We start from the raw sequence: 18,236 nt of genomic DNA, 5'->3' as shown, positions 1-18,236 counted from the left end.
GCACCATTTCACTCCTCTTTCCAGGTTTTGTTCTATTTGAGTAATCCATCTTTTCTAGGTCACCCTCTAGATCTCTCGCCTTCCAGATCTTTCCCAAACCATTCGCTTGCCGTTCTGTTATTGTCTATTCTCTTTGTATGTTCAAACCATTTTAATCTTGATGTAACTATGGTTTCATGGAGAGTGCAGAGGCTGCTTCAGTTTAATTTCATACATACATAATCATTATAGACTGTTATGCCTTTCAGCGTTCAGTCTGCAAGCCTCTGTGAATTTACTAAACGTCGGCACAATCCTCGATTTGCAACTAGTGTTGTGGCCTCATTTAGTTCTATACCTCTTATCTTTAAATCGTTAGAAACCGAGTCTAACCATCGTCGTCTTGGTCTACCTCTACTTCTCTTACCCTCCATAGCAAAGTCCATTATTCTCCTAGGTAACCTATCCTCCTCCATTCGCCTCACATGACCACACCACCGAAGCTGGTTTATGCGTACAGCTTCATCCATCGAGTTCATTCCTAAATTAGCCTTTATCTCCTTATTCCGAGTACCCTCCTGCCATTGTTCCCACTTGTTTGTACCAGCAATCATTCTTGCTACTTTCATGTCTGTTACTTCTAACTTATGAATAAGATATCCTGAGTCCACCCAGCTTTCGCTCCCGTAAAGCAAAGTTGGTCTGAAAACGGACCGATGTAAAGATAGTTTCGTCTGGGAGCTCACTTCCTTCTTACAGAATACTGTTGATCGCAGCTGCGAGCTCACTGCATTAGCTTTACGACACCTTGATTCAATCTCACTTACTGTATTACCATCCTGGGAGAACACACAACCTAAATACTTGAAATTATTGACCTGTTCTAGCTTTGTATCACCCATCTGACATTCAATTCTGTCGAATTTCTTACCTACTGACATCAATTTAGTCTTCGAGAGGCTAATTTTCATACCATACTCATTGCACCTATTTTCTAGTTCCCAGATATTAGACTGTAGGCTTTCGGCACAATCTGCCATTAGGACCAAATCGTCAGCATAGGCCAGACTGCTTACTACATTTCCACCTAATTGATTCCCTCCCTGCCTTTTTATGCCTTTCAGCAGTTGATCCATGTAAACTACGAACAGCAAAGGTCTAACCCCTGTAAGTACCCTGAACCAAGAACTCATTCTACCATCAATTCTCACTGAAGCCCAATTGTCAACATAAATGCTTTCGATTGCTTTTATTAATCTGCCTTTAATTCCATAGTCCCCCAGTATAGCGAACATCTTTTCCCTCGGTACCCTATCATAAGCTTTCTCTAGATCTACAAAACATAAACACAACTGCCTATTCCTCTCGTAGCATTTTTCAATTACCTGGCGCATACTGAAAATCTGATCCTGACAGCCTCTCTGTGGTCTGAAACCACACTGGTTTTCATCCAGCTTCCTCTCAACGACTGATCGCACCCTCCCTTCCAAGATGCCAGTGAATACTTTGTCTGGTATACTAATCAATGAGATACCTCGATAGTTGTTGCAATCCTTCCTGTTCCCTTGCTTATAGATAGGTGCAATTACTGCTTTTGCCCAATCTGAAGGTACCTTACCAACACTCCATGCTCATTTTACTACTCTTTGAAGCCATTTCATCCCTGCCTTCCCACTATACTTCACCATTTCAGGTCTAAATTAATCTATTCCTGCTGCCTTATGACAATGGAGTTTATTTACCATCCTTTCCACTTCCTCAAGCATAATTTCACCAACATCATTTTCCTCCTCCCCATTTGCTTGGCTGTTCACAACACCACCAGGATGATTTCCTTGTACATTGAGAAGATGTTCAAAATATTCCCTCCACCTCTCCAGTGATTCCCTGGGATCTATTATGAGTTCACCTGAATTACTCAAAACACTGTTCATTTCCTTTTTCCCTCCCTTCCTAAGATTCTTTATTACTGTCCAGAAAGGTTTCCCTGCTACTTGACCTAGCCTTTCCAAGTTGTTACCAAAATCTTCCCAGGACTTCTTTTTGGATTCAACAACCATTTGTTTCGCTCTGTTTCTTTCATCTACGTACAAATCCCTGTCTGCCTCGGCTCTTGTTTGGAGCCATTTTTGATAAGCCTTCTTTTTACGTTTACAAGCTGCTCTCACTTCATCATTCCACCAAGATGTTTGCCTTTTCCCATCTTTACAAACAGTTGTTCCTAGGCATTCCCTTGCTGTTTCTACTACAGCATCCCTGTATGCCACCCATTCACTTTCTATATCCTGAACCTGCTTACTGTCTACTGTTCGAAACTTCTCACTAATCATATCCATGTACTTCCGTCTAATTTGCTCGTCCTGGAGATTTTCTACCCTTATTCGTTTGCAGACAGATTTCACTTTCTCTACCCTAGACCTAGAGATACTTAGTTCACTACAGATCAGATAGTGGTCTGTATCATCTAAAAATCCGCGGAAAACTCGTACATTCCTAACAGATTTCCTGAATTCGAAGTCTGTTAAGATATAGTCTGTTATGGATCTGGTACCCCTAGCCTCCCATGTGTAGCGGTGAATAGCCTTATGCTTGAAGAATGTATTCGTAACAGCTAAACTCATACTAGCACAGAAGTCCAGCAAATGCTTCCCATTCCCATTAGCTTCCATATCTTCCCCACATTTACCAATCACCCTTTCATATCCTTCAGTTCTATTCCCAACTCTCGCATTGAAATTGCCCATTAGTACTATTCTATCCTTGCTGTTGACCCTGACCACGATGTTACTCAATGCTTCATAAAACTTGTCAACTTCATCCTCATTCGCACCCTCACATGGTGAATACACGGACACAATTCTAGTCCTAATTCCTCCAACTGACAAATCTACCCACATCATTCGCTCATTTACGTGCCTAACAGAAACTATGTTCCGTGCAATGGTATTCCTGATAAAGAGCCCTACCCCAGACTCTGCCCTTCCCTTTCTAACACCCGTCAAGTACACTTTATAATCTCCTATATCTTCCTCGTTATCTCCCCTTACCGGAATATCACTTACTCCTAGCACATCCAGATGCATCCTCTTTGCTGACTCAGCCAGTTCTACTTTCTTTCTTCCTTCCATAAGCCCCATTAATATTGATAGCTCCCCATCGAATTCCATTTCGTTCGCCAAGTTGTTTCCAAGGAGTCCCTCGCCTGTCAAATGGGAGTGGGACTCCGTTACTCCCATAGGTCCGAGGATTGCTTAAAATGTTCTGAGCTCGGTAGATTCATGAAGCAGGATGCTACCCTACTTACACATAGTCCAAGTGAGGATCTCTCCTCCAACGGGTTATGGACCACCGGTGGATTGTATAGTCCTAGCCGCCTGAGCACAAGGAGGGCCAGGACTCAGAATATGTCCGAGATGCCCACTCCCATTCCATAGTAACTGGTATCCCGACTCTCAGGACCACTTACTAGGCCACTCAGCCGTTGCCCATGGTTCACGAACTAGGACGTGACTACAGTAACCCACAAACATGAACCATCAGGGGAGTCCGGTGCCTTGGGGTCTACCTGAGACTTGTTCTCACAAACAACTGTCGCTTCGGCGACATCAACCTTACCGATGAAATGCGAAAGCAAATTCACATGCAGAACCCCACGTAAGTGGTCAATCCAGTTTAATTTCTTGGCAGAAATTGTTGTTTTGAATTTTTTCTCTTATTTTCTGGGGCATTTATCTCAGGAATTTCATTTCTGCAGTATGGAGTGTACTATCATATCTACTGTTAATTGTGTAAGTTTCAAGGCTCTGTGGTGTTATTAAGTAGAAGGCTTGATGAAGGGTTCTTTTGTTTCCACAAAACATCAGAATTCAACTTTTTAAAATTTTCTTGCATCACATGGATTTTGAGCTGCTGAGTGTGAACTTGGTGTTAGCTTTTTGCCATCACCCTAAGTTTTTGAGAAAAAAAGTACTATTTGCTATTATATGGTATTAGATTTATATGAAGTTTAAACAGTGTGAATTATTTTTGGACAATGCTACACCTGTTATGTGTGTCACTACTATCTTGCAGTACAGTAATTGTCAACAGTAATCGGCCATGATACTTGCTGTAAATGACCCCAGGTAGCGTTTCTCCATAGCAACGATGGTCATTCATATTCTTCGCATGTTCATTCCTTACTTGTCCAAGAGCAACAATAGGAACAGAATCATGCATTTTTAACCCTAGAACTGCTGCAGGTTTATCTGTTAAATGCTGCAGTTATTTTCCCCAGTACACACCATGAAAATTAAAGCATGCCTGTAATCACATATTAATCCTAATAAATCCATATTGTACATCAATAGAAAGCTGAAGGACTGATCTACACGAAGATGACAGAAATAGTATAAAATATTGTTACCATTTCTAACTATTGTAAAATAAAATTATACATTTTTTGAACAAAGGGAATTGTTGAAATGTTTTGCTCTAAGAAAATAATTTCTGATAGATAATTTATTCCTGAAACATAATATTCTGAAAAACACAAGTATTCTGTTACATGTATATTCCTCCAGAATTTTTTTCTCGAAACGGATTTTGAGGTTTTTTCACTAATTTTGAAATTACAGATTATCTTAGTTTTCTTAGGTCAGTTTCATTTTTTTCTGTGGTATGATTAAATTCCTTATAACAATCTACAAAAATATTGACAGTTCACACTTATCCCTTCATTGGTTTCTTCAAATATTGGCGTACTGCCAATAATAACAACATAACCTGCACCGACTTGAACATCATTCCGGTTATCGGAAATTCCCATTACTTCCGAGGCACCTTGTACTTCGCTGTCCTTTTCATTACTTTCAGGTATAATTTCCTTGTTGGAATTAAACACCATAATCACTGTCACCATCATTAGGCCTACTGTCACTAAGATCTTAAAAAATCAAGCGCTTGATTTCAGAATCGGCAACAAAGCTCTAAATAAACCTCTCCAGAACGTTGTTTGTTATTCAAAGACTTTCGAAAGTGAAGATAAAAGTATCAGTGTTCAGCTGCTACCTATATTGGTACCATTTTGTGTCCTGTTATAAATTACGGTGGAAGAATGACACCGTGTATCAGAAGGACGATCACACTTGACGAAACAGTGTACAGTATTCCAGAAAGGCAGTCCGCAGTTCTAGGGTTAAAGACATGTTACAACCTATATTGTGATAAAACTGTAGTAGTTCATTGACTAGCACATCACAACTTGACTGCTCTCTTGTTTCTGAAAAAAGTCAGATCACAGGTTTTTGAAGGGATTCAAGCACTTTAGTTCAAGAGGTCTCAAAGCTTCGTCAAAATCAAGATCGTGAATAAGCTGCTTAATATGGGGGCCAATGAGCACACCTGTGTTCACCTTGGCTTCAATTAACACAGGGAATTTTGTAACATAAGTACATAAAACTGGGTCCAACTTTGTGCATTGCAGCAACAAAACTCTATCGATCCTATTTGCGACATCATTGTGACAATACATATCAGTTGCAGTGGAACGGTATGGGTTCAGGGTGTCATGGAAATAAATTGTTAGCTTAGGTATCTACCCAGTATTCATTAACATTGTGGTGCATGAAATTTACCATAGATGCCATTAACTATGGTATGCATGACTCTGTTACAATTGGGACAATAACCATGTTATCTCTACTAAATTATCTAGCACTATGATAAATACAACAAAGGAAGGTTCTCTCGATGAGTCATAAGAGGGAAGAGTGCACAGGCAAGTGGGCCAAGAGGAGGTATGCCGGGGATCAAGGTGAATTGAGATAAAGGAAAGGATTAAATAACAAATTAGTTCCCTTACATGAGAAAGTTTAGGCTTCAGTGATGGATTCCATAAAGAAATATAGTGAAAATGCATAAACATCCCATTCAAGAGCAGTAGGATAAAGTTACAGCGCTCACTAGAAATTTAGAATAATCTAACTATATTTTTAAACAAGATTGCATAACAAGAATGAAATGATTTATAAGTAGCAATGACAGTTGCAAGTATTTATGAATACCAATGATCTGGAGCCGTTTGGATAATTTTGTTAGTTATATATAAAACACCAAGTTAATACAAACAACCAGCACAATAAGAACTATAAAAAATATCAAGAATAAGTAAGACAAAGTGTGAAGATCAATTTCATAGAACTTATAAGCTTTTCAGTCCATCAAAACATGAAATGTAAGAAATGTAATGCCTAAAACACTATCACATACTAGTAAAAATGGCCATTGATAAATGGAACAATACATTTCATTCTACAGAACATAATCTCTTCAGCCTCTGGCTACCGACAGTTTACGAATATCCTCCCAGAATGCAAAGGGAGATAGCTACTAACTGTTGTCTGTGTAGGCACTGTAAATCAAATTATTCAATGGTCTAAACAGACCAAGTCAATTTCGCTCAGCAAAATGAGAAACTGGCAGAAAAGAACATCAACTGATTACTCCTTTCACGTTAAAGAAGCAAATTAAACCCCAGGCTCACCGCTGTGGACTTGGCTCAGCAGTGAGGAATATATATATAAATATATGGCCGTAGAATTACACTTTTATGGACTAAAACCTGGCCACTTCAAGTGCATTTGGTATTGCCTTGAGCAGGTCTTCCACTGTACAACTGGCTGGGCATGTACCACATTGGAATAAGTGTGCTGCTAGAACCCCACTACTTCAGGTTTGTCCTACATCTCATGACACCTGAACAGTCTGTTGAGTGACTTCCAAGTCTCTCAATCTGCTGTGTGATCTGAACTGGAATAGGCCTTCAGTAAATGTAAGACTGGCAAAGCAGTGGGTCTTAATGACCTCAGAGTTGAGCAAATTAAGAACTTTGGCTCTGCCACAAAGCTCTGGTTGTTGGAGCTGATAAACAGCTTCTTGAAATCTTAAGGTCCCAAGAATCTGGAGAAAAGCAAGGGGTCATAGCCATCCTAAAATTGGACGAAGATCAAAATGATCCTAAGAGTTACAGGCTAATCTCCCTTTTGTGCCATCTTTACAAGATTATGGAAAGACTGATGGACAAGATTCCACAGCAAGCCAGTTTTATGAAAGGGAAGATCTGCACTCAGCATGTAGAACATGGTTTCAAAGGGCAGCAGATTGTGTTTGTAGACCTCTCAGCAGCTTACAATATTATTAATTATTGACTTCTTCTGGAAAAGGTCCATAACATCACAAAAAAGTCTATCTTACTTGTCATCCAAAATCTGCTTCAAAGCCAGAGTTTTCTGAGGCAGGGACGCAGATGGAGAAGACAGAGGAGCGGGCTGGCCCGAAAAAGTGAGCTTGTACCATTGCTATTCAATATTTACACCAATGATCAGCTATTACCAGATGGAACAGAAAATTGAATCTATGCTGATGATCAAGCCATAACTGTTCTAGGAGATGATTGAGTTTGTCAAGCAGAAGCTGTCTAAAGCTCATAACACACCCACTGCCTGTTATAGGAAGAACCAACTAAACCATAATCCATCTACGACACAGACTAGTGCTTTCCATCTGAAAAACAAACAGGCTTTTTGAACTTTGAACGTCAGTTGGAGAGGAGTTCCACTGGAAGACTGCAATGCTCCGAAATATCTGAGAGTTACTCTTGACCTACTTTGACATTCATAAAGCACTGCTCGAACGTCATGCAGAAAGTGGCTGCTTGAAATAACATCATACCAAAGTTGATTAGAACAACATGGGGTGTACATCCAAATTCAGTGAAGACATCTGCAGCTATTCTGCAGCTGAGTACACGTGCTTAGTATGGCATAAATCCTGCCATGCCAAAACCATGGATGTGGCATTCAATGAGACATGGCAAATTATCACTGGCTGTATGCATCCCACATCTCTGGAAAAGCTCCACTGTCTTTTGTTGGTATAGCACCTCACAACATCCACCAAGATATAGCTGCGAGGAAAGACTTCTATTCTTTGTATTCTTTGATGTGTAGGAAGGACCCAAGTCTTGCTGAAAAGTTCCATCATCTGGAAATATTTTCTACTGCTCATGAAAAACTCTCCTTTTCAGTATTTTGATGTACTGGTTGCTTTTCATCATCCCATTGACTGGCACAAAGGGTTGGGACCTTCACATGTGAAACACCTGTAAAACATCATCTTCATGGTATATTTTATGGTTTCCTGCAAATATGCTGAATTTGTCAGCTCGTTCTTCTCTCAATATACCCACGTTGAACTGTCATCTCTTGCACTTCAACTTTGTTCATCAGAGAAGAGATCTTAGCTTCCAGTGTTCTGTTTTTCAATCCTGATGCCTATGTGCCCACAAGAAACAGTGACCACATAGACACGAAATTTAGTAGCTCTCTCTCTGTATATCATTGTTTTCTGTGATAATTCTACAGTTGCACTCGAGTCATATACTCTAAGCAACTTCAAGATTCCACTAAAGTATAACACATGCAAACAATATATTTTCAACCTATAACAGTCATTACTCAAAACAATTATTCAGTCAGTCAGTAAACAAACTACCGAGCTCGATAGCTGCAGTCGCTTAAGTGCGGCCAGTATCCAGTAATCGGGAGATCGTGGGTTCGAACCCCACTGTCGGCAGCCCTGAAGATGGTTTTCCGTGGTTTCCCATTTTCACACCAGGCAAATGCCGGGGCTGTACCTTAATTAAGGCCACGGCCGCTTCCTTCCATTTCCTAGGCCTTTCCCATCCCATCGTCGCCATAAGACATATCTGTGTCGGTGCGACGTAAAACAAATAGCAAAAAAAAAAAAAAAAGTAAACAAACTATGCTTAGAAAGAGCAGTATCTAAGAATAAGCAATATGTAGCACACCGATATCAACCACAAGGAAAATGATGAAAAATAAATATTCTGATTACTGTACTTACTGTATGCTATTATGTTGTTTGATAGAAATAGAGTTATTGCTTCTTGTATGTTAGGTGCTGATATTATTTCACAATTCTTCATTTGTGTTCTCAGTTTGAAACCTGTTAGTCACAATGCCTAAAAGTTCACATTGCAGAGATACTTTAAAAGATGTTCCCTGAACTTCTTTACCATTTCCATTATTATTCACATGTTGTTATGCAACTTTTTCATCCTTTCTTGAAATGTGTAGTCCACAGTTTCCCATTGTTTGTGAAATTGCAATACTTTATATTTACTATACTGTGGATGCAGCAGTAAAAGAAAACAGGGTGTAAAATGTCTCCAGCCTTCTAAAATCTAACTACATGATGCTGTTTTTCTAGTAGAGCATGCATTATGCTGCAGGGCTGTGTACAATCCAATCTTGCCTCATACATAGTATAAAGACATGCGTATCGACATAATCCCTATATAAACATACACCTATCAGTGGGCCCAACCATTCATAGTGGAAAACCTAGCTTACTATATTTTTACTTGCTCATATATGGTAAACTGTCATCAAAAGTTAAAACGTCAATATATCCACGTCAGTATTATCTCGTGTTAGAACGGCTTTTGTGTTCTTTGAGTGATAGGATACCTGAATTTGTATGGACATTATTATTTATTGTTAAGGTTTTGGTTGTATTTTATTTTATATTTTTAAAGAGACTATATGTGTTTATAGATTATATTTTCTACAGTAGATTTACTGCCTGGGAATATTCCTGTATTATTTTTCATAATCTCTTTTCCATCCTCTGCAAACATCTCTGAGGAGTAAAACATTTGTTTTATTATTGCATAAAGGAAATGCTAATGCATAATATATGTGTATTGTAAATCTTTAAATTTCATCTGACTGGAAAAAAGAATCATCTAGACTTAATTTTCCATAGGGACTCAGTAAAGACAAGGAGAAGAGAGATGACAATGTGCAGAACTCTTTTTGGGTTTACTACATTCTACAAAATAAATGGTATGTATTTGAATATTTTTATTTGTCCATTTGTCTTAAACCCCCTCCCCAATACATCGTACTAGGTCGTATCTGTGTTTTAGGAACCTATACCTCTGCCATCTCATAGTGAATTTTATTAGAGTTAACTACTAGCACTCTTGGCACAGAGTATTTAGAAAAGATTACAACATATCTTAATGTTTAGTGATCTTCGGATATTAGTTTAACAGAGGTACCAACTATTACATGTTGTCCATGATTACTACGGATTTCACCTCACGATTACGTCATTATGGTCAAAGGGAAAATTATTACGGAAAAGTGACATTATTACGAAAAGGTCAATTTTCTATGGAAAAAAAAAATAAAGAAGAAAAGATGTTCAATCCTTTCCAGCATTTCTGATCAGTCCTCGTTCCATTGCCTCTTGTTGGCAGTGGTACTTATTCGATCGTTCTTTTGCTACCTACCAGATGTATGCGTAAGTCTTTTCCGATTTCACTAAGAGATAACGCCAGCAAACAGTACGCAACGTATGAATTTGACACATACGTCAGTTTGTTCATCTGACATAACCTACCAACACACACAAGTTGAGTCCGCCAAACACTAGCGTCCATGTTGTATCATTCAGTGATCATGTCTATGTTTGTGCCTGAAAAAGAACATTTGCGGCACGCATTGCTTTTCTTATTTAATCAAAAGAAAAAGGCTGTGGAAAGTCATTGTTTGAATATGTGAGACATGGTTTTGACAATTTAAACGTGGTCAATGTGAAAGGCAGTGCACGCTCTGGTAGACCACAAAAGTGCAAAGACGAGCAATGAACTCTTGAAGCCCGACGAAATCGTTAATACACAATGCTTTCGCCAACAAATGGTTAATTTAAATCGCGCATTGATCGAAAGATGTCTGGAATGGGTCAGAAGACATGGCAAAGTGATTTTGTTACAGGACAGTGCACCATCTCACACAGCAAAACCAGTGAAAGACACCTTGAAATTGCTTGGATGGGACATCCTTTCACGCCCACCGTACTGCCCCAACCTGGCGCCATCTGACTATCACCTCTTCGCATCAATGGGGCGTGCGCTTGCAGAGCACCACATCAACAATTTCGAGGAAGTTGGAAAATGGCTTGACGAATGGTTTGCTGCAAAAGACAAGTAGTTTTTCTAGCATGGCATACATAACTTACCTGAAAGATGGGCAAAGTGTGTAGAAGCCGATGGCCAATATTTTGAATAAACAATCAATGAATTTCGCTTGAAAATCACATGTTTTCGTTACCACAAAAACTGGCAAAAACTAATGCGTACACTTGGTATAAGCGTTGTGAAATTCATTGTGTGAATGTAGGAGTTCTTCAGTACAAATCCTTAAGTAATGTTGTATTTTACACATATGCCTGCCCTTACAAAGTTAAGCCTGTTCTGAAAGTAATAAATAAATATTGTGAGGTTTATAAACCTGGCTGTGATTTAGCCGTTGATAAAGCGGAAGTACATGAGATCAAAGTCAACCAAATGGGGCTTCAAACTTTGTAATATTGCGACCTCTAACGCCCGGTTTCTTCAACTCTATGTTAAATATTACTTAACAAATGTTAACTAACAATTGTTATTGATTTAACACTTCATTTAAAAGTGCCCTGTTTCATGAACATATTTCCAACATTTGTTAAGAAACAATTGTTAAAGTCAAATTAACACATTTCCATGAGATTTCTGAACACATTTGGCAGTGAGCGTGTTTTGTTTCTTTACATAAAGTGCTCTTAGTGGTGTGTTGAAATAGTATTTTGTTACACAGGCACATGGTTGACATTATTATAGGTTATGGTTAGCGGAGACCTATTATAGGTTATGGTTAGCAGAGACCGATAAGACTTAAACATGTCAAGTAAGAAGCAACAAAAGCGTTATTATGATGAATGCAAGACAAATGTTGTTATAGTTTTAATTTAAAATTATGCTAGTGTGCTTAAAAAATGAAGGAACGGACTGTTATATCACAACATTCGATCCTTATATTCTTATCACCGCAAAAATGTGATAATTGATATGTTTTGAATAATTTTCGGGCATTCTTTTATTGCGGGGAAAATAAGCTAATGCCTTGTTAATGCTGCAATGGCAGCAGGAATTCTTTGGACGATTCTACACATTCTTTTCTTGCAATCATGAACATAGTCGCCTACAATAGGGAATTTAAAGATAAAAACTTCATTGTTCCGTATTGAAATTATTGATGTTAAAAATTAAATAATTGAAAAGGAGGTTCAACCTATTCAATACTTAAAAGAAGGAAATGCAGTAATTACATTCCTATTTAAATGGGACCGGTTTCGACCTTAGTCCAGGTCATCATCAGCCGTAAAAAGATGTACAATGTTCATGAATATTGGAGGTCAGTTTCACACTTTGATAGGCACAAAGACACGACACCACATTCTGTATGCACAAAGTCACAACACTATCGACTAATAAACGAAGATCAAAAATAACTAGAAGTCGCAGACGAATAGATTTGTAGTAGAAAGCCGCCAGCTCCTGGTGATCAGCGCGGCACATTCAAGGTCATGCGCTGCGGTCGAACGCCAAAGTAGAGTGGAGAATGTTTTGAAGGTCTAGAATTTGTCACGGTTGCGGGAAGTTAAGTACGTATATAGAAATATACGACGCAAATCAGAATAATTGAGTGAGTACTTGTACTCCTGCTAAGTTCTTGGAAAACAGTTGACTTGAAAAAACAATTGTAGAGAGAAGGAAAAAATGTAGTAAAAAGCGCAATATCGGAAAACAAATGAAAACTTATATGCACAGTGCGCTATTTTTAAATGAAAAATTTTTAGGTTATGATTGAAGTAGTCGAAGTTGGTGCAAGACAAGAGTTAAAATTTGAAAGAGGAGAAACCAAAATGAAGGTCGTGGGTTGTTTTTTTTTTTTTTTTTTTTTTCCACTCAGGATGCTTATAAAATAACTAATATTTTTAAAAAACATAATATGAAAATTTCTTTTAGAACTAACAATAGAAGTCTTGATATCTTACACAACTCTAAATCTCTAAATAAGTCTAATGCTTTTTCTAAATCTGGTGTATACAGATTTAAATGCAACAACTGCAATTCCTCCTACGTCGGACAAACTGGCCGCAACTTCAATATCAGGTACTCTGAACATGTCAACGCCATTAAATACAACAGATTCTCTGCCATAGGACAGCACATACAAGACTCCAAGCATAGTTTCACCAGTATTGACAATGACTTAAATATACTTAAAATCATTAACAAAGGCCCCCTCTTAAACATTACTGAAAATTGCTTTATCCACCTTGACCAGTACTTCAACCCTAATTTCAATTTAAACGACATTTCTGAAAAACCCAATATCCTTTTTGACTTCCTAATTCTTCTTCTCAAAAATTCCAAATTCCAAAACCCCAATTCTATTTTCCATGCCTTACATAGTTCCCACCCACATTTTCTACCTCCAATAACCCACCCTCCTAACCCACCCCCCACCCTAAACTACCCCTCCTTCATTTCCCTATCTTATCCTTCCTCATTACCATCTAACTTCAATTTCTTTTATTCTTTCTCTTATTTCACTATCACTCTTCCTCGTTTAATTTATTCTTCCTTCTCTCTATATATATATATTTTAAAAAAACCCACGACCTTCATTTCGGTTTCTCCTCTTTCAAATTTTAACTCTTGTCTTGCACCAACTTCGACTACTTCAATCATAACCTAAAAATTTTTCATTTAAAAATAGCGCACTGTGCATATAAGTTTTCATTTGTTTTCCGATATTTCGCTTTTTACTACATTTTTTTCTTCTCTCTACAATTGTTTTTTCAAGTCAACTGTTTTCCAAGAACTTAGCAGGAGTACAAGTACTCACTCAATTATTCTGATTTGCGTCGTATATTTCTATATACGTACTTAACTTCCCGCAACCGTGACAAATTCTAGACCTTCAAAACATTCTCCACTCTACTTTGGCGTTCGACCGCAGCGCATGACCTTGAATGTGCCGCGCTGATCACCAGGAGCTGGCGGCTTTCTACTACAAATCTATTCGTCTGCGACTTCTAGTTATTTTTGATCTTCGTTTATTAGTTGATAGTGTTGTGACTTTGTGCATACAGAATGTGGTGTCGTGTCTTTGTGCCTATCAAAGTGTGAAACTGACCTCCAATATTCATAAACATTGTACATCTTTTTACGGCTGATGATGACCTGGACTAAGGTCGAAACCGGTCCCATTTAAATAGGAATGTAATTACTGCATTTCCTTCTTTTAAGTATTGAATAGGTTGAACCTCCTTTTCAATTATTTAATTTTTAACTACAATAGGGAACATGCATGATCTGGGGTTTTAGTTAACAATATGCTAATCTGATTCAAAATTCCACGCTGAATTAAAAAATGTGATCAGAATGTACAAATAATAACTCCAAACATGATAAAAATCTAAATTAAAGTACGAAAATGTCACGAGACGCAAGTACGCCATCTCATTGGTCTGACGTCATCGGACAGGTTGACTGAATTAGGAGACAAAATAACACATAAAGTGCTGCGAGAAGCAGGATACACTTTGCGTATTTTTACTTTGTTAGTGTCTGGCATGGTTAAATTCGAGGTCTATACATTGGATAATAATTTGAGTGGTATATTTTAGACTTAAAATGAATCCTGTGCAGACAGTGAGCCAGAAAACTTATAAATGGTGTATAGTTCCGATGTGCAATAGCATATCGCATACCATCCCAAACAAATTGTTTATTAATGTTCCAAAGACTCTAAAACTAGGGACAAAATGGATTTCGGCGAGCCGTAGAAATGCTGGTGATACATCGGAAAAGTCTACCTTTTTTTTTTTTTAAGATCATTTTAACGTAAGTTGAATTTGTTTGAATTTTCAATCACTTTTCCATGTCAGCTGTTCTAGTGGTTAAACTTTACATTTTAATGTATGATGCTTTAATTAAATGCTTCAATTACATCTTGGAATATGAAAGTAATAAACAGTGCATTAATTAATGCTGATTATTAAAGTATTCTCCAAACCTAACCTATGTTTTGGGTGATCCATGTCAAGGTAATAAATCAAAGGGGTTATGAACCATATTGACAGCTGTAATTATACCAGTTTATCTTGGCACGTGACGGTTATTTATGTCTTTATTGAAGAGCTTACATTTCTAAAGAAATTTAGGTTATAGCTAAATTCTCTCTCTCTATATATATACCGAGCTCGATAGCTGCAGTCGCTTAAGTGCGGCCAGTATCCGGGAGATAGTAGGTTCGAATCCCACTGTCGGCAGCCCTGAAGATGGTTTTCGTGGTTTCCCATTTTCACACCAGGCAAATGCTGGGGCTGTACCTTAATTAAGGCCACGGCCTCTTCCTTCCCACTCCTAGCCCTTTCCAGTCCTATCGTCCCCATAAGACCTATCTGTGTCGGTGCGACGTAAAGCAACTAGCAAAAAAAAAAATTTCTTTAATATAACAAAAAATAGGCATGTACATCATGAAAGAAAACGTGAATTTAACAAATGTATATCTCTACACAAAACCAATGCTTGTCTGTTGGGGTCTTATAAGTTAACAATGCTCAATTATTATAATTATCATAATATTAAAGAAATAAATAACATAATTGGACACAGGTGAAAGTAGTGATGCTGGTGTTTAAAATATTATCCAACTCAGCCTAAGTTTTAGGTTATACAAGCCAAATCAATAAACCGAAGGGTAAAATACCGGGCGAATAGGCCATGTGGTTAGGAGCGCGCAGCTGTGAGCTCGCATCCGGAACATAGTGGGTTCGAACCCCACTGTCGGCAGCCCTGAAGATTGTTTTCCGTGGTTTCCCATTTTCACACCAGGCAAATGCTGGGGCTGTACCTTAATTAAAGCCACGGCCGCTTCCTTCCCATTCCTAGGCCTTTCCTGTCCCATTGTCGCCATAAGACCTATCTGTGATGGTGCGACAAGAAGCAATTTGAAGAGAAAAAAGGGTAAAAGTCACAGCACCCAAAAACATTCCTGTATTGAATGACTAAAATGTCACCAAGACACTTTTCTTGCGTGATATGTTCAGCTTGTTAAAAGCCAAATGTAATTAATGTTATTGGCTTTACGCCCCGCTAACTACCTCTATGGTTTTCGGAGACGCCGATGTGCAGGAATTTAGTCCTGTAGGAGTTCTTTTACGTGCCAGTAAATCTACCAACACGAGGATGATGTATTTGAGCACCTTCAGCTACCACCGGACTGAACCAGGATCGAACCTGCCAAGTTGGTGTCAGAAGGCCAGCACATCAACCGTCTGAACCATTCAGCCCGACTTGTGAAAACTAGATGAAGTCATATTTATCTTTATATTTATCATGTTAAACTTTTTCCCTCCACCAAGATATGTAATGTTTCTCTTTCATGGGCCCCGGAAGTGGGTAGGCCAGTTGCCCCAACCATAAATATATATTTTTTTCGGGAATGATAGATTATAGACCTATAGTACTATGATCTTTCTTTCTTTCCTTCTTTCTTAATCAGTTTATCATTCAGGGTTGGTTTTCCCTCGGACTCAGCGAGGGATTTCACTTCTACCACTTCAAGGGCAGTGTCCTGGAGCGTGAGACTTTGGGTATGGTGATATAACTGGTGAGAAGGGCCATTACCTCGCCCAGGCGGCCTCACCTGCTATGCTCAACAGGTGCCTAGTTGGAGGATGGGAAGTTCGGAAGGGATAGACAAGGAAGAGGGAAGGAAACAGCCATGGCCTTAGGTACCTGGAGGAGAAGTGGGAAACTACGGAAAACCATTTCGAGGATGGCTGAGGTGGGATTCGAAGCCCCTCTACTCAGTTGACCTCCCGAGGCTGAGTAGACCCCGTTCCAGCCCTCGTACTGTTTATTTACAACCTTCATGGCAGAGCCGGGAATCGAAACCAGGCCTCTGGGGGTGGCAGCTAATCACATTAACCACTACACCACAGAGGCGGACCAGTACTATAATGCTACCTATATGTTTGTTAGTGCTGAAATCCGATTTCTTACTTCACTAATGCTGAAAGCCCGAAAGCTTAAGGACTTGCTTGAGCTGCTTGAATATGTCCTTCCAAGATATCACCAGTATTAGAGGGAACTGACAGCTGGCAATGGCCAACACGTGGCTGAGGAATCTTTCTTCTATGCATTAGAATATGACCCATGTGACTGATTATTGTCCCATGAGGGAATGTCGTGCCATATCCCAAAATAAGTCTGCAGCATATTTGTATCTAATTTCCCGGGCGAGTTGGCCGTGCGATTATGGGCGCGTGGCTGTGAGCTTGCATCTAGGAGATAGTGGGTTCGAATCCCACTGTCGGCAGCCCTGAAGATGCTTTTCCGTGTTTTTGCGTTTTCACACCGGGCAAATGCTGGGGCTATACCTTAATTAGGGCCACGACCGCTTCCTTCCAACTCCTAGGCCTTTCCTATCCCATCGTCGCCATAAGACCTATCTGTGTCGGTGCAACGTAAAGCCACTAGCAAAAAAATTAGAAATATCCAATTTACTGTATATAAAAAACATTTTTTGTATTGTATGACCACAAAATAATGTTTGGTTACGAATCTAAGGTAAAACATAAAATCAGCTTCATGGTCCGTATCGCACTTCAATAGATTCACAATTAAGAACGCATCATCAATATTACACCCGGCGCAAAACTGTGAAAGAATGACAGAGTTACTATTCCAAAGGAAAGCAGGCTTAATAAGATTTGACAACTAGGAATTAGTTATATCTTCATCTACATTAATAATAAGAGCCGCACTGTGATATCAGGATTTCTTCATTTCGATAATTACTTATAAATTGTATAATTTTAATTTATAAATTGATCTTTTTTCATGAATTATTAAGAAAAGAATATTTATTAGGACAATTTCTCTATGGAATATTGTACAAGTGTTTCCTTGACGACTGCTTTCTATTGTAGAAATAATTTATATATTTTCTCTTGAGTTATTTGTTTGTTTTAATCTTGTCAATCTTATGTTAATTTTAAGGACGCTTCCTCTAAAGCATTACTTTGTCAATTTTATACATTTTTCATCTAAACAGTGTTATGTGGCTGAAGATGTTGATAATATACGAAACATGTACCACTTTTGACCATTAAAAATTGCCTTAAGCAATCATTGTATCGACTAGGTGGAAAATAAATACTTAATTGTGAATCTAAGGTAAAATACGAGGGTTGGGGCAAAAGTCATGGCAACTATTTTTTTCTTGAAGATACCAGTCCTGTTGGAAAATGTGACATATACAGACGAAAGGACAAGGTGTTGACTACATGTG

General features: G+C 38.6%; 1 protein-coding gene across 1 annotated transcript in view; it reads left to right on the top strand.

Moving 5' to 3' along the window:
- Positions 1 to 18,236, top strand: part of muskelin (muskelin 1) — a 231,598-nt gene that overhangs the window by 128,375 nt on the left and 84,987 nt on the right. Inside the window, exon 11 of the mRNA XM_067147381.2 lies at positions 9,808 to 9,887. Within this exon, the coding sequence (XP_067003482.1) occupies positions 9,808 to 9,887 (80 nt within the window). The remainder of the gene's footprint in view (positions 1 to 9,807; positions 9,888 to 18,236) is intronic.

Source organism: Anabrus simplex, chromosome 5 (assembly GCF_040414725.1).
Source record: "Anabrus simplex isolate iqAnaSimp1 chromosome 5, ASM4041472v1, whole genome shotgun sequence".
Classification (NCBI taxonomy): domain Eukaryota; kingdom Metazoa; phylum Arthropoda; class Insecta; order Orthoptera; family Tettigoniidae; genus Anabrus; species Anabrus simplex.
Note: the sequence above shows the minus strand (reverse complement) of the source record. Positions and strands in the feature narration are given on the sequence as shown.